Source organism: Salvia splendens, chromosome 2, assembly GCF_004379255.2.
Source record: "Salvia splendens isolate huo1 chromosome 2, SspV2, whole genome shotgun sequence".
NCBI classification, from domain to species: domain Eukaryota; kingdom Viridiplantae; phylum Streptophyta; class Magnoliopsida; order Lamiales; family Lamiaceae; genus Salvia; species Salvia splendens.
Window position 1 is genome coordinate 29109601 of NC_056033.1, and position 27182 is coordinate 29136782.

The following is a 27182-nucleotide window of genomic DNA, read 5'->3' on the forward strand; positions in this document are numbered from 1 at the left end:
CATGGTATTCCGGCCTCAATCACGTCCGATCGCGATGCTAAATTCACTTCAAAATTTTGGAGGAGCTTACAAGCAGAACTAGGCACGAAACTAAACTTCAACACTGCTTTTCATCCACAGTCTGATGGACAGTCGGAAAGAACAATTCAAACTCTTGAAGATATGCTCCGAGCAGTCGTGCTCGATTGGGGAGGAAGTTGGGAGGCAATACTACCCCTAATAGAATTTGCCTACAACAACAGCTATCAGGCGACCATAGGTAAGGCACCTTACGAAGCATTATACGGGAGAAAGTGCAGATCACCATTGTATTGGGACGAAGTCAGTGAAAGACAGATGTTGGGCCCCGAAGTGGTCAATGAGATGGTCGAAATCGTGCGACAAATCAAAGAAAGGATCAAGGAAGCACAAGATCGGCAGAAGTCATACGCAGATGCTCGTCGGACCGATCTGCAGTTCAGCATAGGAGACAAGGTCTTCTTGAAGGTATCTCCTTCTAAGGGGATCATGCGTTTTGTTGTCAAGGGAAAGCTTAGGCCCCGTTTCAGTGGACCCTACGAAATCCTAGAAGAAGTTGGACCGGTGGCGTATCGTTTGGCGCTGCCACCAAGTTTTGGAAATGTGCACAATGTTTTCCACGTTTCACAGCTACGGAAGTACGTGTTCGACCCGAAGCACGTGATCCACCATGAAGAAGTGATGTTAAATCCGGACTTGAGTTACGAAGAGAAGCCCGAAGCAATTTTAGACCGAAAAGTGCAACAACTGAGAAACAAATCTATCACTTCAGTAAAGGTATTGTGGAGGCACCATGGATACGAGGAGGCCACGTGGGAATCTGAGGACAAGATGAAAGAAAAATACATGGAACTGTTTGAATAGACCATCGCAAATTTCGGGACGAAATTTTTTTCAAGGGGGAAAGAATGTAACACCCGCTTTTTTTTATTCTAACTTGTGGAAAATCGACTCTTTAGTGTTGTTACTCGTATCTAATCTCTTTTACCTCGTGTTGTGATCGAGTGATATCTTTAAAGTAAGTATCATGTCATCAGATGAATGAAGTTCTTTTAGTAGTGAAGAACTAATAGCTAGTTTGAGAGGTTCTTTCTGCAAATAAAAGTCCAAAAGCATTTTTACAACGAGTTCGATGCTAGATTAGAATATGAACACGTTTTCGGACATCACAAGAGTCGTGCCGGGACGGACTCGCGCCGGGCAGCCGTGCCGAGTGCCGGGCAGCCTCGGGACAGCCCGTCTTCCATCCTCCGGGTCTTGCTCGATCACCACAATTTTTTTTTTGCACTCCCGATACCTACACGAAAGAATAGACCACGTGTCAAATACACTTTCGACATCAAATCAAGACGAAAAGTTTGACAAAAAAAGAAGAACCGCATCACATCAACCACGTTTTCCAAACGACGGTTCGCGTTCTACGAACGATGGTTCAACTCCAAACAAAATTTCACATTTTCCAAACGACGGTTCACGTTCTACGAACGACGGTTCAACTCCAAACGAAATTTCACGTTTTCCAAATGACGGCCGCATTTAATAGCCGTTGTTTCGAAATGACGAGATGGGAGAATTAGTTCATCCCATGCTTTTTGTTTCTTTTTTGTCTATATATATATAACTTCCTTTATACTCCAAATTCTTTTACTTCACCAACAAAGAGCTACCATCAAAATTTGGTTCAAGGAAGGGTATCATCAAGTAAAGATATAGAAGGTGAAAGCTAAAGGAAAAAAGCCGAGTCTCTCATCATCACCTCTTCTTCCTCATCTCCTCAGGGTAAGTTCATTCAAACTATACTCTTTCATACCAACATTTATAGATCAACCATGCTCACCATTTCATGCTCAACTTAGCCATCATATACTTGAACCAATATACTTGAACTCCAAACCATTTTTGTCTCCTCAATCATCTATAGACCAATTATGCTAGGATTCTTTTAACATGCTAAATATAGAGACTTCATCCAACACCATCACATACTTTTCATGCTATCAAGGACTGGAAACATGTATGTTCATACCCAAATGTTCTTTTAACTAAAATTCACAATCAAGAATCTTGAACACATTGTTTTCTTACAAGAACAAATTTGAAACCACGAACTTCTTTTAACCACAATCTAAATATCAAGCATTAGAACAAAGACTTAGCGTTAAGAGTTCGAACGTTGAGCACCCCGCTACCCTTCGGGCGTCGCCACTGTCCCTCGACGCACAAGCTGCCAGCGAAGCTCCGGCGGCTGCAACGCCGCATCCGGAACGACCCTGCTGCCCCAACCCCGCGACAGCGGCTGGGCTCACACGCCGGTGAGCCGACAAAGCGACGGAGCTGCCGGACCTGTTTTGGAAGAACGGAAGTGAGAGATGAAGGGGAAAGCGTGTGTATGTGTGTGTGTGATTAAGAGAAAGATGAAGATGAGAAAGGAAAGAGGGACGTACCTGGTAGACGACGACGCAGCTGCGCGAGAAGGAGCGGACGGTGGGAGTACGAGCAGCAGCGTAACAAAGGCGTCAGGCCTAATCCATGAGCTGCTGACAGCGGACAGGTGGGCGGCATGCAGCCCGCGGTGCGTGCGGCGCTCGCCGGTGATGCCATGACCGGTCGAACACCGATGAACGGAGAGGAACGAGGGAGAGTGAGAGATCGGTGAGAGAGAAAGAGGGGAGAAGAGAGAGGCGCCCACCCTCTTAAGACAAATCTGTTTTGGTGATGGTGAATGTAGGGTTCACTTTTGAATTTTAGGACTTGGGCTCGTGTTGGGCCAAAACTTTAATAATTTGATTGGGCTCCATTAAATCTTCTCTTTGGGCCGAGTTTTGAGAGGAAATGAGAGATGTTGGGCTTTTCAGTTTAATTGATGGTGGTTTCAAATAATTTCTTAAATCGTTCGGTTTGATTAAATAATTAATCTCACGATTAATTATTTTCTTTTCAAATCTCTAGAGTCAATTAATATTTGATCTCTTGATGAATTTCTTATGGATAAGTTAAAATATGGGCTTAAAGAGTTTTCCGATTTTTTTTCCAAGTAATTAAAGTCTCTAAATTATTTAGAATGCCGCGAGCTTGAATCGAATGAACTTTCTTTTAATCTAAACCTTGAACGTAGGATGCATATCACATGTAAGATCATTGCATATCATCTTTTATGAATGTTCTTACGACTAATTGAATTAAATACCCCTCTTTCAAGAATGGCGTGTTCAAGGAGTTGATTTTCGAAACCGAGCTTGCGAAGGGTATTTTCGGAAGCATCGAGGTGGGCTTTATATCCAACACATTAAGTGTGGATAAAATTTATCAAATATCTATGAAATGACTTCAATTTGCTAAAATTGCACTTATTTTCTTTTAAAGGTTATCATGTCATAAAATTATTTGTTTTGTGATGCCTATCTGTTTTGGCTATGCCAAAAAGGAATGAATGAAACGAATTCGGACTCTAATAAGACCGAAAATCCTATTCGAGTTAGTGTACACAAAGGAATGGACCGTGTGTCATCGTAAGGGTTAGCCGGTCAATGTGATCGTGGAAGGTGGCCACCTTCCCGACACACTATGAACTATCAGATATGGCGGATTACTAGAATGAACTTAGTCTGATCAGACGAACTTTATGAAAATGAACTTAGTAAGCTCGGGCCTTTAAGAAAAACCCTGTGTGTTACTGCGATGGCATGATGACAATGACTTTTATTATATATGTGTAACTTTCGGCAATGTGTTCACTGAGTACCCCGTATTCAGCTCTGCATGTATTTTTAAATGTGCAGGTTGAGCTGATGATGAAATGGTGGTTGAGTGGAGTTGGCGGCTGTCTCACATCTTTTGTAGGATTTTCTGTGGCATATGTCTTCACACATATCGCCGTGTTTTGCAACTTCTTCCGTTGTGCCTCGTTGTAATATTTTGTACTAGATAGGTCATAAGGACAATAATTTGTTTTGAGATGACGCTTCGCAAACTCTCTTCGGGATGGTATAATCCTTCATATTGTCTAATGAACCTTTTCTGTCTTATTAAGAAGTGTTTGATGCTACTTTATCCTTATCCCCTTTCTTTTCCCTATTCTTTTTCCCCTTCCCTAGTCACGTTTCCCCGAGCATTGCTATCGTTAGCGAGGCACGGTCGTGACATATATACATGCAATGCTCTAAAAATGAACAAATGTGCAATAATAAACACTCGATAATTCAACGGTCACATTTTCAAATTTTTTGAACAATTTAAATAAACTCATGCTTTGGTCCCAACAACTATGCGATAGATATAAATCAAGAACGGGATAAGTCCTAGAAAAATCACACAAATAATTCTTTGATGACAAAGTAAAATTCAGACAATCATATGTGGACTTCCATCTATGCGACACATCCATGGTAAAATTTGTATATCTAATTTTCTTCTGATGGCAATATTTTTCCAAACTTTGCCAATTATGAGCCTTTTGATGGATCAATCTAACAACACTTGTAGTGTTAGCAGTTGCATTATCACAGAACACATGCATGAAACGAGCCTTATCAATCTACTTATTCTTTTTACAGCCACATTAAACGCAACTTTAATAGAAACCTCATATTTCTTGTCATCAAAAGTATCAAAAGAAAAATGCTTCATTGCAGCCCATCTAGTCAAAGCTTCAACATGATTTTTATGATCAAATTTAAAAAGAGGCGTACGTGATGGAGACGAAGCTGAGCCACCGGGAGGGAAGTTTAGTTTGGTTTGGGTAGAGGTATGCGCATATTCGACCGAATGCGTTGTCTTCAAATGATGATGGAGAGTGCCATATCCCCAACCACTCTCAATTGGTAGACTTTGGTGCAATAGTTACAATATGCATGAAACTCTGATGTCTCTTCTTGAGAGAGCAGATCATCAGGAATTGGAATCACTACCGCGACCTTCTTGTAATGTTTAACAAAAATATCAATTTTAACTTTTGTTGTGCTTTTTACAGACTTGGCCACCGCTCAACGGAATACGAGATCCATCATCATCGTTGTCGTCCGACGATATATTCACGTCGTCACCTTGGTTCCCTGTGTAATTACCACCATCCCTCCACCTTGCATTTGGGTGTGTAGCATGGTAGCCATATGATCTTCTTCAATCTATAAATGTTATATAAGTAGTAGGTATGAATTAGGAACATATAACATAGAATGATCAAGAACTCAATCTTATGAAATTATGAATTCAAAAAATAATTTGTAAAATAATTTCAAACTTACTTGACTACATTCAGCCACCACTCTAGAAACCTCTTCCATAACTTCTCGATGACTGGGTCTTCTTGATCTTTGAGGACGACTACTTTGATCTTGGGCAATTCCTTTGCCCCGATCGCCACCACGAGAAGAAGACATATTGTAAAGTGAAAGTAGGATGGAATATGGAGTATCGAATGATAAGTAAAGAACAACTTAAGTAACTTATGAGCACAACAACAAGTAAAATACTCCCTCCGACCCACTCTAAGTTGAGCATTTCCTTTTCGGCACGAGATTTTAGGTAGTGTTATTTTGTGAGTTGAGTGGAGAGAATAAAGTAGAGAGAGTAATGTTGCCATTTTTGGAAATGTGTCATTTAAAGTGAGACATTCCAAAAAGGAAAATGTGTCACTTAGAGTGGACGGAGGGAATAGTAAACAATTTGAGCAAATTAGAGAGACTTGGGGTAGAGAATAGGGAAATTGAGATTGAGAAGAGAAATCTTTGTCAACAAAAGAATTTGGGAGTAGAAATGATAGGGAATGGGGTATTATTTATAGTAGAAAAATTGAGAGAAATTATATTTAATAGAAAAAATTGAATTTCAAATATTCGCCGGTTTTCTGCCAGACACCGGCGGTTTTCGGCTAAACTGGTGGTTAAGTTCACGGTTTTTTACAAAACCCGGTTGTTTCTGATGGAAAACCGCTGGTTTAGGGTTTAGGGTTTCTGACCACTCTTCAGCCTACACCTGCCACTCTACGCCTGCCACCTGAAAAATCACCGGAATCGGCATGAACCGGTCTGAATCGGCGGTTTTGGTGAAAACCGCTGGTTTTCTACAACCCTACACCTGAAAAGCCTACACCCTATCCTGAAACCTATTTTGAATCAGCGAGGTTTCTGAAAATGAGGAACATAAACCAGCCCTTGGTAACCGCTGAACTGTCCGGCGTTTTGGAACCGCCGCGCCTTTCCGGTTACGAACCGCCGGTTCGGTTCGGTTTGTGCATGTCTAGTATGTGGCGCTGCAAAGAAAAGGACGTAGACATTTTACTTTTCGGGATGATACGCCAAATCGAAGAGCACTATCGTTGCATTTTTAAGTTGTAGATATATTTTTAATCAGATAATAGCTAAATAGTATTACTTTCGTCTCTGATAAATATAAACAAATACGAGTTTAAAAGCAACATTGATAAAGTAAAAGAGAGGTGAGGAGAAAATATTATAAAAATAATATTAGTAAATAATGTAGTCCATATTTTTATTATTAGTAGTAGTATTATTATTTATATAACTTAAATTAAAAAATTTATATAAAATTTATAAGAACTGAATAAAAAGAAAATAATTCATACAGGTCGTCATTAGCCAATGATACAAAAAATATTGGATCATTTATTTATTGAACTCAAAAGTAAAAGACAAATGATATGTGACCAGTTTAATTACTAGTATTATTTTTTGTATCTCATTTGTAAAATGTTGTAAATATAATCTTTTTTTTCCAACTAAAATGATTCGATACTAGAATAGATCACGTCATTATCATTATTTTATTTTCTCTTTTATTTTATTCTCTCCACTTTACACACAAAATAAAATAGTATAAAATTTCATGACGCTCAAAAAATGCATCATCTTCCTTGGGACGGAGGGAATATGATTTACCCAATAAAGCACGCAGTGATTACTTAAAAATGTATATATTGTGTCAATTCAAGTAAAATATCGTACTATAGAAATAGACTAGATTTCATTTTTCGTTCGTTCATAGAAATAGTTCATATCCATTTATAGTAACATTTTCTTCTTCTCTATTACTTTATCGTTTTTAGACTCTACCATCCACTATTTTATTTTTATCTTATTTTCCATTTGGGTACAAATAAATATGCAAGTGTTCCGCATCTTAGTATTTATTGCAAATATCGAAATCAATTCTCCTGTGTGAAAGTGCTAATTAAATTGGTGAGTGATGCCGAAAGTTTACATAGATTCGCCATCTCGACACTAAATAAACTTGTCTTTACATCACTTAACAAAACAAATCATCGAGTTCACGTAATTATGCGAGCCACTTCTCTTTCTATTTTTAATATTCATAATGGACTGAACTAATATTTATAATTATCTAAACAAAAGTAGAGGGCCAATATGTATATCATAGATGCCCCTACTTCACAAAAAAGATTCTGCTAAAAATACGAAATATAATTGTAAAATATATCGAACACGTATGATTGGATTCTTTCTCTCTAGTTCAATCAATTCATCCGTCTTAATTAAAAAACATATGGAAGAACCACTTGAACTAACAGTGACAAACTTAAATTATGGTTTTAAATGTTAAACAAGCAAACAAAATTAAACCTTCAAAGATTGATAATAATTTTATTCTTATAACTTTTATTTTATAAACAAAGTTGTACTAATGTATTTTATTTCCATTAGATTCTTTTAAAAAAATTTATTTTTTTAGATTCTCATACCAATGCATTTTATTTCATTAAGACCTTTTACAAATTTTTTTCTTTCAATAAATCCTTATACTAGAGCATTTTTTATTTTTAAAGAGGTTTAAACATTTATTTTTAATTTAGGTGGATCTTTATTAATGTACTTCAGAATATAATTAACTTTCCTTATGTTAGTTAAAAGAAATTTTTTATCTTTTTATATTTATTTTGGAATTAATTTCAATTGTAATATCGACTCAAAAATCATTGAGAACATGAAAAAATTATTGATATTTCCCGTTATCAACTCATAAATTTATAATTTTTCTAATAAGAGAAAAAAATTGTAAAATGACCTAATGAAATAAAATAAATGAGTACAAGGTCTAATAAAACAAAAATTTATTGAAAGACCCCTAATGAAATAAAATGTACTATTAGTATAAAGATTTTTATACGAGTTTTGTTTTCTAATTTTGTACTGGTACAAGTGTACAACCATCCATAAATATAATTTCTAGTTTTGTACTCCATAATCGTACAACCATAAATATAATTTATCTACATATTAGACATGTTTTTATTTTCATTTTACTTTTTCTTAGAATCTACTGTAACTGGTATTGATTAATTTGAGCAAATATAAGTCCTCAATCGGCCAATCCTAGTTTTATGAAGAATGTATATCCCATATTAATATTTACACCATACATTAAAATTCTGAAATTCGTGTGGTTACAACGAGAAACTTCAAAGATGTGCACGAGCACGACTGTAAATGCGTCCAATCTAGTTGAGTATTGTCAAAATTAAAGATTAATTGTTCATTAATCCCTCCGAGTTTGCTTGAGCATTTGCTCAATAAAGTAAAGATTTTTTATAATATGAACACAAAAAATTCACATAAAATTTGATATTCGAAATTTCAAATTGTTAATAGTAAAAGAATATTATAGTTGTAGAAGCTAAGGTATTAATTTAGAGTCTCTATCGATCTGATTCATAAACTTTAATAGATGTGAATAGTGGAAACATTAAAAAGAGAGACAAAATCCCCAACTCCCAACTAGGACGGCTCCCACTTTGTTCCAAAGATAATAAGTATCAACTCAAAAAACTCCACTTCATTTCAATTGCTTACACCAAACATCCATGGCATCTAAACAGCACATTTCCAACACCCAAAAACGATGGAGTCTCCATGGAATGACAGCCCTCGTCACTGGTGGCACCAAAGGAATAGGGTAAAATTTCGATTTCTTTTTTTTTTACTCATGATCTTAATTAATTTCTTTGTTTTTGTGTGTGCGAAACTATATATATGTATGATATAGATTCGCCATCGTTGAAGAGCTCGCTGAATTTGGTGCGACGATTTATACATGTTCGAGAAATGGTCCCGAGCTTAATGAAAGGCTGAAAGAATGGGACGCCAAAGGGTTTAAGGTGAAGGGATCAGTTTGTGATTTGACTTCAAAAACTCAAAGAGAAGAACTCATAAAAAATGTGTCAATTGAATTTGATGGAAAGCTCAATATCTTGGTAAACAAATTCCTCTTTTTTTGTTTAAATAAATATTTTGTGTGCAATTTATATATGCATGAATCATGATGGAAATCATGCCAATGTGTTTGTTTTAGGGCAAACATATGCTAGACCAAATTTCAAGAAAATTGGAATAGGAAACCCTAAAGTGATGTTTCTTCTACTTATCTTTCTGTTAGTCTTGAGAAGAGGAATTGAACAGTGACTATAGAGAGATATTGGTATTACTACTATTTTCGAAGAGACTATGAGACAAGAATATTAAGACGTCAAAATCTGACAAAATTAATTAGGCGGCCCACATGAAATCAAAAATTTAGATGAATAATGAACTTCTTTTTTTTGGACACATGTAAACAACATTAATTGGTAGATGACATCTGCACCAGTTTTTTGTTCAATTTCTAATATCTTTAATGAGCATAGACAAAAATAGGTGACTTCTTTGGTTGTTGTTTCGATTATTCATAAATTAAACCATACTAGTATAAATTAATTGTGAAGCACCTCGTTCTATATTTGATGATGCCCCTCCAAATCAATGCACAGTCATCACAATCTTGATTATGTTATTAATTCATGTGGGAATATTAATTATTTACGTGATTAATTGATGCTTAAAATAAACAATAACGATGGCAGTATAAAGTTTCTTGTCGAACTTTTTCTTTCTATCTTTTGTGTGTGTGTACGCTATAAAGTACTATAGTATTGTAGGAAATTTCAAAAGGTTGTGATAATGGCCGGCTAGCTGGTCATATTTATATGAATATTGAATTAAGGGTTTGTTGCCGCCTGAATTAAAATATCAAGTTGTGACAATATTTTCAATTTCAAGATATCAACATGTGCATTAACAATAATGCTTTCTTGTTCATATCTATAAAATTAAAGCTCCTTCTTTTCCATATGCTATTTTTAATTGATATTATGAGCACTGATCATGATTAAAGTTGGATTGAGTATATAAGAATAAAAAGTTGATTTGAAATGATTTAAAAGATTATCACATAATAGGTTTAATTTGTGTGAGTGATAACAGATAAACAATGCTGGAATAAGTTTACTGAAGCATGCTTGTGATCACACTGCTGAAGATTTTGATGGGATAATGTCAATGAACTTAGAATCTCCTTATCATGTCTCTCAATTGGCTTATCCTCTTCTGAAAGCTTCCGGATCTGCAAACATCGTTTTCATCTCTTCGGCCGCTGGTGGCTTTGCCCTCCCGGCTATGTCTGCTTACGCTGCTTCCAAAGGTGTGTATGCAACGATAGTGTTTGTGTATGTGTGAAGGTTAAGATTATAACAAGTATTTTCCTTTTGATCAGGTGCGATAAATCAACTAACGAAGAACTTGGCGTGCGAGTGGGCCAAGGACAATATCCGTGCCAACGCTGTCGCGCCATTTGGTGTCAAAACCACTATTATCAAACCTGTATGTGTGCAATTACAAACCAAATTAAACCCCTTTTTTTTAAAAAAATGAAGGAGTTTAATTAATTGAACAATTTTTTCTTGATTTACAATTAGGAGGAGGTGGATGTATCGATTCTGCAGAAGTTGGCGCCATTGATGGCTCGAACGCATGTCAACCGAATAGCGGAAGCAGATGAAATTTCACCCTTGGTTGCATTTCTGTGCCTTCCAGCTGCTTCTTACATTACTGGTCAAGTTATTTATGTTGATGGAGGCTTTACAGCAGGCTGTTGATGGACTAATATTTTGCTTCTAATTCCTCCATATTTCATGTTTATGGCATGACACCATATAATAATACACTTCATTGGATTTGGGTGTTGAAATTTTTGGATATTGTTGTCGCGTTTAAACACTCTTAACAAAAATTACATATACTATATAGTTGACCACTATATATGTTTTTGTTAGGAATCGGAGTTCCGGTTCAATCTAATAACCCAAAAATTGTAATAACAAAGACAAGAGAAAGAAATATAAATTGGACAGTGGACACAAGAATTTACGTGGTTCGGTCAATGCGACCTACGTCCACGGCCGGAGGAGAAAATTTCACTAATAATGTGGGGATGATTACAAAAGGCTAACACCAATATTTTAGGATAATGGAATTAGAAAGCCTAAGCTACAAAAGAGAGAAGAAGGCAGAAGCTTTGAAGCTTTGTTCTGAAGTAGTAGTGGTGCTGCACCAAAGGCATTCTCCCATGCTCCTTTTATAGGCAAAAATGGTTGAAGAGAAAGTCCACAATGTGTGCTCCAAAAATATCACGTACACACTCACAAATCTCCACATATATGACTTGCATTTCAGCAAGAAATAAGGAGCCATAATCTTCAGAAGACAAAGCTGTTATGCCTAAGTCAAAAAGGTAAGGCTAAGCATTTAAGGCATAGCCACCCTACAAATCTCCACCTTGACTTAAATGCAAAATACTAGTGATTTTTTTTTTTTTTTATCAACTCCGGCAGAGCCCCAACGGGCTAATTCACCAATTCTGAAAGACCGATCAAGTCCAAGCATTGCTTGAACTTGTTCACCGGAAGGGCCTTCGTAAACATATCAGCAGGATTGTCCTTGGTGTTGATCTTCTGAACAAGGACCTTCTTATCTGCAATGACATCACGAATAAAGTGATACTTAACGTCAATATGCTTAGTCCTCTCATGATACATCTGATCTTTAGTCAAATGAATTGCACTTTGACTATCACAAAAAATGGTAGTAACGCTTTGTTGTAGAGTTAATTCACCGAATAAGCCTCTCAACCATAATGTTTCTTTGATTGCCTCAGTAACCGCCATATATTCTGCTTCGGTGGTAGACAACGCCACCACATGTTGTAAAGTAGCTTTCCAGCTAATTGCACAACCTCCAATACAAAATACATAACCTGTAAGAGACCTGCGTTTATCGAGATCACCGGCGTAGTCTGAATCTACAAAACCAACCAATGTATTATCGTTTCTACCAAACTTTAAACAAGTGTTCAAAGTACCCTTCAAGTATCTGAGAATCCACTTCACCGCTTGCCAATGTTCTTTTCCTGGGTTAGCCATATACCTGCTAACAACACTAACAGCTTGTGAAATATCAGGACGAGTACAAACCATTGCATACATAACACAACCAACAGCCCTAGAGTAGGGAACTCGTGCCATATAATCCTCTTCTTCTTTCGATGTTGGTGACTGAGCAGCAGATAGCCTAAAATGGCTAGCAAGAGGAGTACTTACCGGTTTGGCATCGTGCATGCCAAATCTCTCCAAAACTTTCTTAAGGTAATTCTCCTGGGTCAGGAATAACTTACCAACTCCCCTGTCACGTCTAATCTCCATACCAAGAATCCTTTTAGCTGCTCCCAAATCTTTCATCTCAAATTCACCACTTAACAAGGCCTTTAATTGATGAATTTCTGCAAGATTCTTAGCCGCAATGAGCATGTCATCAACATATAACAATAAGTAAGTAAATGAGCCATCATTCAACTTCCTGAAGTAAACACAACTATCATACTTGCTCCTGGAGAAACCATGACCCAACATAAAAGAATCGAACCTTTTATACCATTGTCTTGGAGATTGTTTTAATCCATACAAGGATTTCTTTAGCAAACATACCTGATCTTCCTTTCCTTCAACTTCAAAACCTTCAGGTTGCTTCATATAGATTTTCTCATCTAATTCACCATGTAAGAACGCTGTCTTGACGTCAAGCTGTTCTAGCTCTAAATCATACATGGCCACCAATGCAAGTAGTACACGAATAGAGCTATGTTTAACAACAGGTGAGAAAACGTCATTAAAATCTACACCTTGTACCTGACTGAAGCCCTTTGCAACCAATCGTGCTTTATACCTTGCATCCTCAACACCTGAAGCAACTTCCTTCTTCTTGAAGACCCATTTGCATCCGACTATTTTCTTACCCTTCGGCGGCTGCACAAGAGTCCATGTACCATTTTTGTGCAGAGATTCCATTTCTTCATTCATAGCTACCACCCATTTATCTGAGTGTGCACTTTGGATCGCTTCCAGATAAGTGGAAGGTTCACCATCTCCACTTGTTTCTTGTGCCACTGTTAAAGCGTATGAAGCTACATCAACGTACCTTTGTGGTAGTCGAATATCTCTTCTTGGTCGGTCTCTAGCTATGGAATATTCTTGCTCCACACGTTCATCTTCAAAGAGATCTGGATCTATTTCATTTTCTTGATCCATCCCTCTAGTAGAAGAGTTTTGAGAAGAATCTGAAGTATCTATCTCTAACTCCACATCACTTTGTTCACTACCCCCCTTTCCTAAATTACAAGGATTACAAGACTCATTTCTAGAATACAACATGGAGGCTTCGTCAAATGTTACATCTCTACTAATTACAAATTTGGGTGAATTGGGATCAGGACAATATAATCTATATCCTTTCACCCCTGAAGCATAACCAAGGAAAATACATTTCTTAGCTCTAGGCTCTAATTTTCCCTCGTTTACATGCATATAAGCATGACACCCAAAAATTTTCAAATTAGAGTAATCAGCAGGATTACCTGACCAAATTTCCTCAGGAGTCTTGAAATCAAGAGGAGCACAAGGAGCGCGGTTGACAATGTAGCATGCAGTAGCGATGGCTTCTGCCCAAAAATCTAAAGTCAACCCGGCATTAGAGATCATACATCGAGCTCTCTCCAAAAGAGTCCGATTCATGCGCTCGGCCACACCATTTTGTTGAGGTGTCATCCTGACCGTGCGGTGTCGAGCGATTCCTTCATTCTTGCAAAATTCGTTGAATTCGCTTCCACAAAATTCCAAGCCATTATCAGTCCGTAACCGCTTGATGTGTTTTCCTGTTTGCTTTTCAATCAATATTTTCCAATGTTTAAATGTTAGGAAAACATCACTTTTCTGTTTAAGAAAATAGACCCAAACTTTCCTCGAATAATCATCAATGAAAGTTAACATATATCGGGCACCACCTTTAGAGGGTATGCGATAAGGACCCCACAAATCAGAATGAATGTAATCCAAAGTACCTTTTGTTTTATGATCAGCTGGTGTTTTGAAGCTAACTCTCTTTTGCTTCCCAAAAACACAGTGCTCACAAAATTCCATCTTACCTGTACTTTGACCACAAAGGAGGCCTCTCTTACTTAACAAGGTTAAGCCTTTCTCGCCCATGTGCCCAAGCCGCATATGCCACAATCTTGTGGTATCAGCTTTTGGAGTAGTAGAGACTGCAACAACACCTGTAACAGTAGATCCCTGCAAAACGTACAAGTTTCCAGACCTGCAAGCTTTCATCACAATAAGAGCACCTTTGGTTATCTTTAAAACTCCACCTTCAGCCGAGAACCTGCACCCTTGTGCATCAAGGGTACCTAAAGAGACAAGATTTCTCTTCAAGTCCGGAACATGTCTAACATTAGTGAGTGTTCGGATAATACCGTCAAACATCTTGATTTGAACTGCACCTTTACCAACAACCTTACAGGGGGAGTTATTTCCCATCAAAACATATCCACCATCATAAGATTCATAAGTAGAAAAACAATCTCGGTTAGGACAAATGTGGTAAGAACAGCCCGAATCTAAGATCCACTCATCACTAGACCTCACAACATTTGCCGAGGCAATAAAGACAGTTCCATCACTTTCATCTGCAGCTACACTAGCTTCGCCAGTGTTATTGTTCTGGTTAATGTTATTTTTCTCCTTATTTTTCAATTTAAAACAGTCAGCCTTGATGTGCCCTTTCTTCTTGCAGTAATTACATTTTTTATTTGCATGCTTGGATTTTGACTTTCCTTTAGATCTATTTTCAAAATCTTTACTCTCTGGTCTACCCCGCACAAATAATCCCTCTGCCTGACCACTACTGGATTCCCCTGTGATGTCCCTATCTATCTGCTCTTTTGACTTTAAAGCAGATTTGACACTACTATATGAGATGGTATCTTTCCCATAAATCATAGTATCCCGAAAATGTTTTAACGATGGGGGAAGGGAACACAATAATAGTATGGCCTGATCTTCTTCACTAACTTTAACATCTACATTCTCCAAATCAATAATGACTGAGTCAAATCTATCTAGATGAGAGATTATAGATGTACCTTCTGTCATTCTCAAGCTATACAGCTTCTGTTTCAGATAAAGCCGATTTTCCATGGTCTTCTTCATGTAAATCGCTTTCAATGAATCCCACATTCCTTTTGCTGTCGTCTCTGCAGCAACTTCCGCCAAAACCTCATATGCGAGATTTAATATGATTCCCGATCTGGCCCGCTTGTCCAACTCTGCAAACTCCTGCAGCGTCATCTCTGATGGCTTCTCCTCAACTCCCTGGAGTGCCAGCTCACAACCGTCCTGAATGAGGATGGCCTCCATCTTGAGTCGCCACATTGAAAAGTTAACATTTCTGTCAAACTTTTCAATTGACGTCTTTGTTATTGTCATGGCTATAGATTATTTCAGAACCGGAAAACCGGCTCTGATACCAGTTTGTTAGGAATCGGAGTTCCGGTTCAATCTAATAACCCAAAAATTGTAATAACAAAGACAAGAGAAAGAAATATAAATTGGACAGTGGACACAAGAATTTACGTGGTTCGGTCAATGCGACCTACGTCCACGGCCGGAGGAGAAAATTTCACTAATAATGTGGGGATGATTACAAAAGGCTAACACCAATATTTTAGGATAATGGAATTAGAAAGCCTAAGCTACAAAAGAGAGAAGAAGGCAGAAGCTTTGAAGCTTTGTTCTGAAGTAGTAGTGGTGCTGCACCAAAGGCATTCTCCCATGCTCCTTTTATAGGCAAAAATGGTTGAAGAGAAAGTCCACAATGTGTGCTCCAAAAATATCACGTACACACTCACAAATCTCCACATATATGACTTGCATTTCAGCAAGAAATAAGGAGCCATAATCTTCAGAAGACAAAGCTGTTATGCCTAAGTCAAAAAGGTAAGGCTAAGCATTTAAGGCATAGCCACCCTACAGTTTTGAGGAGATAAACCGTTGATTAACTTAATCATTCCATTGCATGCACTAACGCAATAGAATGATAGAAAAATCATTGTAATTCTTAAACTAATCTTGAATTTCAAGAATCCTTGCAAAATCTAGAGCACGTCCAACATGATATATTGTTGGCAAAGGAGCACAATATCCACTGTTAGACTCGACAGAAAATTTCATGCTTTTAATTCAATAATCTATCATAAAATGAGGATTGTGGGTTGGCTACTTTAAATAAAAGATGGGCAATGTCTTGCTATGGGAGGCAAACATATTCTTTTTTCTCGATTGATAAAGCAATTGGATGTTAATCGTGCTGCATATAGGCTTGCACAAGGGTCGGAACCCGCCGGTTCCGGGCCCGAACCGGCGGGTCAAGGGTCGGAAAATCCGCGAACCTGAACCGGCCCGCCTAGCTCCCGGCGGTTCCGGTTCAGGTTCAAAAAACCGGCGGGTTACGCGCCGGTTCAAAACCGCCGGTTTTCGGCTCGAACCGCCGGTTCCGGGCCCGAACCGGCGGGTTGACGAATTTTTTTTTTTTTTTTTGCATTTTTCAACTTTTCAATTTTAATCAAATTACATTACACTTTTCAAGTTTGCTTTTGTATGCAATGTGAGTAAATAAAATTGAAAAAAATACGTCTAAAGTTGCAATTTTATTGAAATTGCATGTTTACAAATTACACGTTACAAGTTACAACAATTACAAATTGAAAACATATGGCGGTCTTGAATTCTTAAACAAAATTTAAATACAAATGAGACTACTAGTGAAGAACTAATTACAAATGACAAGAAACGACGTTGAAGTTCTTAAACGTATAAGTGTATTATATATATACTCTTAACCGGCGAAGAAGATCTTTCTACATAACTAAATTAAGGACACCTTTAGCAATTCAACTTTAAATGTTGAGTTTCGTCTAACAATCAACAATTATAGTAGAATTGTCAAAAGTTTCCCTCATTTAGCCGTATAGAGAAATATACTTCATCGACTAGAGTATATACAAATACAATTATGTAATTGTATTTGCATATTTTTAAAGTAGGAATTAATGGGAAAAAAAAAGAAATAAAAGAAAAAGGACTTGAGCTCAACTTAAATTAAAAATTTAAGTTGAGGTGCCTACGTATCCCAATTGCTCATTTGCATTAGGGAATCAAAGTCCACGTAGTTCTCTTACCTTACTTACCTATTTGGTTTGGCCGGCGGCGGTTGACGGTTGGCCTAATCTTCATCCCCGGTGAATTCATCTTGTGATCCCTCTTGACGATCATTCCAATCATTTTCTTGTTCTCGGACGTCAGCTTTGGCCCAATCATCAAGTAACATCACGGCTTCCATATTTTTCGCCGAGAGCTTACTTCTTGATTCATCCAAAACGCGCGAGCCAACACTAAAAGCGGACTCAACGGCGACGGTGGAAGCCGGAACAGAAAAAATCTCCTTGGCCATTGAAGCAAGGATGGGAAAATCTTTCTCGTGGGTTCCCCACCAATCGAGGACGTCGATTTGGGCGGGAGGAGTAGGACCTTCATCACCAAAGGAAAAGAGTGATTCAAAATATAAATCTAATTCACTGACCATACCTGAGGACCTTCCGCCGGTGCTGTAGTTGTATAGGTCGGCTAGTTGGGATTGCGCGTCGGGGTCATCATAATCGGCTTGAAATGCAAAGCCATAGTTATGTTGTGGAGGAGGGGGTCTTCTGACTTGGTGAGTGGTGTTATACTTGGTTTCATATTCGGTGTAGAGAGAGCGCAAGTTATACTCGAGGTTTTGTTGCACAACTGACCGGTCCGGGAGGTTTATTTGAAAGGTTTCTGACAGGTCGACTCCAAATTCGTCACTGGTATCGGATTGGATTGCTTGAAGGGGACCAAGATCAATTGAACTCAAATTGTTATAATAAAAATCTAAAATTCTAGAGGTACCTGCTAATTTCCATTTTGGATCCAATACCTTTGCAATCAAAAACACGTTAGGAATCTCACTGAAATACTTGAGCCATTTTTCAATCATATAATACAAAACGCACATTAACTCGGGAGAAGAGGAAGCATTTTTCATTGAAGTTTTAAAACCAAGGGATATGTACATGCAATGCTCCAAAACACGAACAGCAGTGCAATAATAAACACCCGACAATTCAACAGTAGCATTTTTGAAATATTTGAACAATTTAAATAAAGCCAAACTGTTATCCCAACAACTATGCGAAAGATATAAATCACGGTAGGGGTTAGTTCTATAAAAATCACATAAAGCATCTTTATGTGTCAAGGTAGAATTCAGACAATCATATGTCGAATTCCATCTATGAGACACATCCATAGTAAAATTCGTGTACCTGACATTCTTTTGATGGCAATATTTCTTCCATGCTTTGCCAATAGCTGGCTTTTGATGGATTAATCTAACTGCATTTCTAATAGGAGAGACATGCTTTTGCCATAATTCAAGGGCATCCTGTACACATAAATTTAAAATATGGCAAATGCATCTTTGATGAAAATACTTACCTCCAATTACCGGTGTACAAGCCGCAATCAAATCGGCAATACTTGCGGTGTTGGCAGTTGCATTATCAAAACCAATAGAAAATATCTTGTTGCATAGCTGAAACTCATTCAACACTTGTATAATCAAAGAAGCAATTTCTGGTGCAGTGTGTGGACTTTCAAATTCTCTAAAACCAATTAAACGCTTGTTCAAAGTCCAACTGTTGTCCACAAAGTGAACCGTAATACCCATGTATGAATGACGGTTAAAACAATCCGTCCAAACATCTGAGCAAATGTTCACCCTGTGGCCCATGTTAACTAAATAACGTGATAATTCTACCTTTTTCTCCAAGCACTGCCGAACGGTAGATCGTTGCACGGTCATTCAACCTATTCTTTTGATTGCTACATTCAACCCACTTTGCATAGTAACCTCAAAACTTTTGTCATCAAAAACATTAAAGGGCATATGCTTCATAGCCGCCCATCTAGTCATTGTATCATCAAAATTCTTTTTATCATATTTAAATAGAGGCGCACCTGACGAACCCGAGCCGGCGCCGGCGGGTTGGAAGTTTAGTTGGCTTTGGGTAGAGGCAGTGCCGCATTCTACCGGATGCTTTGCCACTAAATGGCGACGGAGGGTGCCATATCCACCACCGGCGGACCATTTGTACACTTTATCGCAATAGTTGCAATAAACATGAAAGTCCGAAGTCTCTTCTTGAGAGTTCGGATCGTGAGGACTTGGAATCACCACCGCCACCTTCTTGTAGTGTTTGATAAAAATGTCCGATTTCAAAGGTTTTGTCGTGTTAGTGGGTGCAGGGGGAGGCATCTCCTCATTTCCGCCGGTGCTAGAAGGAATACGAGAATGCGATCTATCCTCGTTGTTGTCCGAGTCCGACGATATAGTAACGTCGAACTCCTCATCTCCCCTACCCCCGCCTTGTTGCATTTCAGCAAGTAGCATGGCGGTCCTATGATCTTCTTCCATCTACAAATATTATGTACGTAGAAGTTAAAAGTATGAACGCAAAAAAAAATTAATGAAATTTTGTGCATGTGAATTGGAAAACAAATTTTTCATTACTTACTTGCATGCGTTCGGCTGCCAATCGGGAAACCTCGTCCATAACATCTCGACGACTAGGTCGTCGAGATTTTGAGGGACGCGTAGTGCTTTGATCTTGGGCTATTCCCTTGCCCCGATCACCACGTCCCGATCCACCACGAGAAGAAGACATATTGAATATATTGATAAATGAAAAGTAATATGGACTTGGAATAAAATATGTATGAAGTATAAAAGAAGTGGTAAATTATGAGCACAACAAATATAGTAGTGAGTAGAAAGTGTAGAATTAAACTTGCGCAATTAGAGAGAATGATGAGAGAATAGAGAAATGGAGATTGAGAATGAAATCCTTGTTAACACAAGAATGGGGTAAGGAAATATGAAGGAGAAGTGAGGTATTTATAGGAGTAAAATTGGAAGAAATAAAAAAAAAAAATTCAAATTTCAAACTTTCAAATTTTCGGCCGAACCGCCGGTTTACCGCCTGAACCGGCGGTTCAACCTCAAAACCGGCGGTTTTTCCACGAAACCGGCGGGTTGGTCCACGGTTTTCCGACACAAACCGCCGGTTTCTGACCTCACCTAGCCCCCTACGCCTGAAAAGCTTCCGGAACCGGCGGAAACCGGTCGGAACCGCCGGTTCAAACCGGCGGTTTTCCTCCAAAACCGGCGGTTTTCGCCCAAAACCGGCAAACCGCCGGTTCATACCTATCCCTACTTTGAACCCCTACGAACCCCTACGAACCCTAGCCGTTCGACCCTTTGAACCGGCGGTTCGAACCGCCGAACCGCCGGTTTTGAACCGCCGGTTCACGGTTCAAGTTATGCCCGAACCTGAACCGGCCCTTATGACCCTCCGACCCTTCAGCCGGTTCAACCCGCCGGTTCCGGGCCCGGTTCCGGTTCATGAACCGGCGGGCCCGAACCGGCGGTTAACCGGCGGGCCGGGCCGGATTGTGCATGCCTAGCTGCATATCTTGCTTGCTTTTGTACTTCACAAAGCGTTTAAAACTTAAATCAGACAATCCATGTTTCACTTTCAACCATCTCAAGATTTATGCATTTTCTAAATTTAAACAAATAGTCTGATAATCAATTAACATGAGTGTTAACAGATAAAGCAATCAATTCTGCAGACTTCAAATGACCTAATATAGTAATATACATATGGCCGATATGCAGCTACTTTCTTCCAACATCTTCCAAGCAGTTATATTATAGCTTAAACCAAACTACAATGATTCCGTGCACCTCCCATGGCGTACAAGACAATCCAACAATCTGGGCGGACAATCTTAGGTGCTAGTTGAGATAGGCGCGCGATCTTTTTGGAGTTGCATCAATGGCCAAAATATATCTAGCCGATGGAAGCTTCCGGAGGTCTGCAAAGGAGACTAGACTGTTAATTGAACCAACATATTTGACGTTTAAGACGGCATAACTAGCATGTTTAGGCAAAGAGTTGGAGGTCACAACCTGCAGCTGTCTAAGACCAACTTGAATAAAGCAAAAAACCGAGGTTCTTGATAGTGCGGATATAATGGTGTTTGTTATTGGAGAGTTTTGCATAAGGAGAAGTGGATGGATTTGACAACTCAAGTATCCAATCATCAATGTTCATTATATAACCAAATATGAGTCACTTTAAGACTCATCAGCAATTACAGTATATTTTTCAACAATCGAATTTATATGTTTGTATCAAAGCAATACCTCAACAATGAAGCGAGCCCATGATGAATTATCAGCAGTTTTCTCCATCACACCTTTGAGGATGGTTAATTTTAGGCGATGAATAACATCAGCAATCTCTAGAAAGCGATCATGATCAATGCAGACCATCTGGTTAAAGGGAAAGACATGAGGAGCTGTCAAATCTCAGTGGTATAGATATATCGCAATAGGCAATAGCAATAAAGCAGAACATGACATTGCATTTCTTGCCTTTAAAAGAGTACGAGCTTTTAGAATTGGCATACCTCTATAAGCATGTGTCTAGGATGGTCTAGATCTTTCACAATTATGGGGCAAAAATGTTGCTCGTTTCCTAGTTCCACAGCCCAGCTTGCCCCATCTCGATGGCTACACTTGACTTCAGCTGGTTTTGTTGTATTGTCACCAACTTCCTGAAAAGGAAACTGAACATTAAATTTCTACAACCGCCAACCCTCTGCACTGTGGAAAAGGACAATATCTTTCCAAAATGCATAAGTTTCATTGAAAGGGGAGTACAGATAGCCAAATCAGGAAGCATTCAAAGTCCAACCCTGTGGAACAGCATGCATAGGTTTTACAAGATTCTTACCTCTTCCAGAATTGGATGCCTCAACTTATCTGCCTGATTGGTCACATTTCTTAAAAATAGCATGTGCTTTATGGTCTTGTCCAGGAGTCCATCGATGCTACCCTGCATTCATAATGGCAAAGAGGTTAGCAGCTATTTGAAAAGGAGAGCATCAAGGATATATTGCAAACGCAAACAGAACTTGCCTTTTCACCGTTTGGTACGAGCTCCCTTAGCTCCTTGATCCTGTCTTGAATCAACTGCCTATCACGTGGTCGAGGCCTTTGATTATCACCACTATGTGTCCTTTTCTTGCTGGTAGTTGATAATCTTGATAATTTTCTTTTGTTCACGGGATGATGTCCTTTTCTTGGTTGCTGCTTATCAGAGAGTGAACTAATCTTGGTTTCTACTGAAGCACTGTGTTTGGAATGAGCACGAGCTTTGTGAAAACCATGAGATGGGATATTTAGTGAGGTAATAATGGACTTGTCAGATGAATTATCATCAAAACTACTGCTTGAATTAGCATTAACAGTTTTGGAGAGGTGCTCCACTTCCATGTGTTTCACAAGAAATCCGACAGACTCTACACCTGACACATCCACGGTGCCAGAGGGCATTCTGTCACCAAAGGAGTGGAAAGCAATATCTTGACTCAAGATAGACTCGCCATAAATATGTTCATGAGGTTTATTCTGTATAACTTCCCCAACAGCTTTGCCCAATCCAGAGGCCTCGTGGAAGTTGAAAAGGTTGCTTCCACTCTCACAAATGCCATTATCAAAGTCATTGCCTACGCATGTTAGTTCAGTTCCACCTTCCTCAAATTTATAATCCATTAATTCATTCACAAGATCCCCACACATCCTCCTATTCAACTCATAAGAATAAGGAGACACCCGAAGTCTTTCATCATGAATATATTTTGAGATTTCGTCTATATAATCTGCATATGACAATTGAAATGGTTCAGGCACATGAATCATACCCATTGGTTGCTGATTCATTTCTCCTTCGGCCGCATTCTCATGGTTATCTTCTACATGCCTCTCAGATGAGTTGTATAAATCATGGAGCATGAACACCGGCACCGTCTGATTTTCAATTGGGTATAAATCTTCTACAGCATGAATAGAATTTTGATCCTCAGTTACTGTTTCTGTGGTAACGGTTGATGGCTCCTCTAAATAATCCATGAAAGTAGACGTTGGGGAGATCTGTTGAATATATCCATCGCTTTGTTTATGCAACTCAAACTTATTTTTGAGATACGCAACTAGGACCGCATCTTCAGACACCTGATTCGTTAAATAGCAAATTAAGTTAGAAGACACAATTACTGATTAAAACCCAAGAAGAGGTAAAACAAGAAAAGGAAAAGGGAGGGGAAAGAAAAGAGCAATAGGGAACATAGACAGAGAAGTTGATTGGATGTCCAGGAACTAACTAATTTCACAATAGAAACAGAAAGAAATGTCATTTATTAGTTAGTGACCATGGAAATTGTAAATCCTAAATTATTTGCTCAAAGTAAGGCAACAGACAAAACTACAGTTATAGAAGAAAAGGGCAGAAAATATCAATAATATGAAACAGAATACACACCATTTCCGTTGATCCAAGCTGGAGAACTCCATCAGGAATTACAGGCAGAAGCAATATTGTCTGCATGAGCATCGCATAGCATCATCGTATAATGGTTTCAAGTTTTTTTATTTTTAACAGATAATAGTTTAAAGGTTTTAATCCACTATTTTTACTTTTAGACATAAAATGCTGTATCAGATACAAATTAGAAATATGTGAACATCATAACCTAAATCATCAATTCACTAACCTTTATGCCGGCTGCAAATTGAAGCAGCCATTCATCTGGATACTGTTAAACAGAAAAAAAGAAAGCAATAAATGTCTGTTTCAACTTGAATAATAAATAAATAAATAAAGCAACAACATATTGCACATTGTATCCAAAGATAGACCTCAGAAACTAAGAAGGAATTCAAAACATCAGTTTGTATGCTGTCTGCATATATCCAGCTAGCATTTCCCTTTACAGCTGCTTCGCCAACAACCCTGTTTGATTGTATATTACGAGTTTAGATGATAAGAGGTAGTATTCGATGAACAAAAAAACACCCATTTATGTGCAAATCCCATTTTCTTTGCTGAGTAGAGCTAATTCATTACCTCAAACATGATGAGGAAAGAACAAATGATAATACCCATCCCTTTGGACTAAGAGCAGTAAGTTAAATGTTACGAATACATAAAATAAAATGCACGCAAGAAGTGGGATCGTTAAAGTTACCCGCTCCCCACGACATGAGAAGAATGCGACATTTCAGTTATTGCATATCCAACTAGATAGTCGCCAGGAGTTCCATCAAGCAGACTTGGTGTTAAAGCCGATGATAAAATCATATTTGAGTTTTTGAAGTACAAATCTTCTACCGGGCTCGCCATGGCATCACTTTGCTTTAAAATGTCACAAAAGCCATCTTCCCATGCCAAAATCCTGAAAAGTAAATTGTTTGGTTTTCAAATTTGCTTATAACTTTTGTAATACGTAACACAAGCATAGATATTAAAGCACTCTGCTTGGGCATGATGTTGTTGAAGTAATACCATGAGAAAAAAGCATACTTGATGCAAAAACAGCAAATATCATTTCACAATAAATGGGCAATTTCTGTACAGTAAAAGTGAATGCAAGTTAACCAAAAAAATGAAACTGAAGATAAACAGAAGTATACGAATCAGGAGCATAGATAAGTTTTGAATGACACATCGACATATTATTTAATAATCTAGAGATGCAAAATTGTTGTGACCATATTCCAGACCAGACATACCTTCGACCAGCACCCACATAAAAGTTGAACCAAATAAACGATGACTTAAATGGATAGTTGGTGAAATTGAAAACCATGGGAGAAAGTTTGCATATTGTTTACTTATTTAAAACTCTCTGTCAGTTGAAGATCCAAAATAAAGCACAAGAAGTTTCCACACTGTATATACTACGCATGATTCTGTCAAGCTCACGGAAAGACACTAAGCAGGCCAGGAAATGTATTTTCAAACTTCTCAACATGCAGTCACTATTCATAGTATACCACAGGAGTGAACTTTTTTCCAATTATGCAAAAACTTGCAATTTCTAAGAAAAGTTGAGAACAATTCCTACTCGTTGTCTTTATTATACTAAAACAACAAAAATGATGAATAACAGCTCAAGAGAAGAAACAAAAGAATTCAGGTGGACAGTTGACTTACATTTCATCATGATGCTTAAGCTTCCAGAACACTGCATAATTCCAAGGAGAATTGCAGCAAAGAGACTGGAGGAATGGCCGCAAAAATCTACTCCCCATTGATTATTATGTTACGAACAAAATTAAAATACGTTGCAACAAAAATCAGCCAACCAGTTAGAACTAATCTATCACTAACTTCCACGATATGAACCTCGTCCTGCTTGTACAATCCATAGACCAGCTCTTCGTTTCATTGGTGGCTCCATCGGTTTGTCTAAATCCAACATTTCTTCAACTTCTATGGTTGGGACAAGGATTACAGAAGGAGAAAATCAATGGGAAGACAGAATACAGAATTCTCCGCAAGAAAAATCCATGATCTTGTAACCGGTTTATTTGCGAGACAGCTACCAATCGAGAAGAAAACGCTGGAAAAAAAAGCTCCAAACCACTCAAGTGAAACACCAAGAACTGCTGTAGCGAAAAGGTTGCTAGTGTGCAACCAATATAAAACCAAAAGCTGTTTTATTGTAAGATATAAACTGGCACAAAACTCAGCAACTGCAGTTACAGGTGGAACTATCTGAGAGCCTGAGAAGTAAGATTAAAAATTTAGGAAATCATACAGGAAATAGGAGAGAAGTAGTATTTCTACCTATCTACTCAGATTAGTAACCACAGTCATGTCAGCTCTAAAAATTCAGGCAAATTCATAATAATAATCCAATTAAAAACATGTAGCCTATGCATGTGACAGAAAAACCGCTCAACTGGAAGAAAACATCAAAATATCTCCATGAAACTTGCTAAAAACTGAGCTTCACTTTAGATTATAAGAGTATAATACCAACTAAAAATATTTTCCTCACTTCAAATGATGTAACTCTATGCACCTTTTTCCTCTTCTCACTACTTATCCGGATATAAGCTAAAGTAAAAAAGGATGCATCAATATCCATTTATAGATGCTGCTATCTTCTACATCCATCTCCCTAAAAACAAAAGTTAAAAATAAAACGAGTAAATTTCATCTTCATAAAAGCTTTACAATTGAAGTCTCGATTAACTGAAAATATAACAATCAACACAAATACCAAAGCAGATAGTTGTTATGATGATCCTAATTCATCAATGCACAATAAAACTACTTACACTGAAACAGCAGTTCAATTGATAGAATCGTGATAGAGTTCAAACTCGTTAACCTCCATTTCTGATTATCAAACAGGAATTTAAGGTCTGTGGAAGTGGAATTTGGTCGTCGATATTGGGATGGTGATACAGTGGAATGAGAATCTGATTGAAGAACAGAGGCGATATAGCTATTGCTTTTTTGGTGGGAAGACTTTTAGAGCTAGTTTTTATTCATAGAATTTAATTAAAAATAATACTATAAATATGATAGAGTCTGAGGAGTAATTATTTTTTTTTATTGTTATTATTAGTAGTAGTTTATTAATTAGTTGTAGTTCAAATGGGGCAAATGGCCCAGAGAGTGAGTTGGCCGCCTGTTAGTAAGTCAAGCCCTTTTTTTATTCTCTCTTGTCGTTTTCCCAAAGTTGAAGTGAATGGGTCCTGGCCCACTTTAAATTACTTTTATATTTGTAAAAAATTAAAAATGCATGCGCTGGGCCTGGCCCTCTCTTGAGTATCTATAAAAAGTAAAATTAACATACACTATATTCACATTAATTAGATACTACTAAATCAAATGTACTCCATCACTTGCCATGTCATAATAAATTAATAATGCCTTTATACTAAAAATTTGCACTTTTAAAAGAAATACATTCTTCGCCAATAAAAAGA

General features: G+C 37.9%; 2 protein-coding genes across 3 annotated transcripts; one reads left to right on the forward strand and one right to left on the reverse strand.

Annotated features, from left to right (window-relative positions):
• Window positions 1–8740: 8740 nt before the first annotated feature.
• Window positions 8741–11118, forward strand: LOC121768997 (tropinone reductase homolog). Its single transcript, XM_042165635.1, has 5 exons — window positions 8741–8946; window positions 9037–9244; window positions 10290–10506; window positions 10579–10685; window positions 10781–11118. Exons 1-5 carry the CDS (start codon window positions 8855–8857, stop codon window positions 10958–10960), a joined length of 804 nt encoding a protein of 267 aa, XP_042021569.1. The 5' UTR covers window positions 8741–8854; the 3' UTR covers window positions 10961–11118.
• A 9739-nt stretch (window positions 11119–20857) lies between these two features.
• Window positions 20858–26733, reverse strand: LOC121792115 (transcription factor LHW-like). Of its 2 annotated transcripts, XM_042189935.1 has the most exons (12): window positions 26526–26733; window positions 26267–26365; window positions 25393–25964; window positions 24425–24631; window positions 24096–24189; window positions 23951–23992; window positions 23719–23778; window positions 22317–23411; window positions 22132–22233; window positions 21806–21952; window positions 21540–21668; window positions 20858–21208 (listed from the first exon to the last, which is right to left on the reverse strand). In XM_042189935.1, exons 3-12 carry the CDS (start codon window positions 25488–25490, stop codon window positions 21122–21124), a joined length of 2061 nt encoding a protein of 686 aa, XP_042045869.1. In that variant the 5' UTR covers window positions 25491–25964; window positions 26267–26365; window positions 26526–26733; the 3' UTR covers window positions 20858–21121. The 2 variants fall into 2 exon arrangements, with proteins under 2 accessions (XP_042045869.1, XP_042045868.1); XM_042189934.1 differs by lacking the exon at window positions 26267–26365.
• Between the last annotated feature and the right edge of the window lie 449 nt (window positions 26734–27182).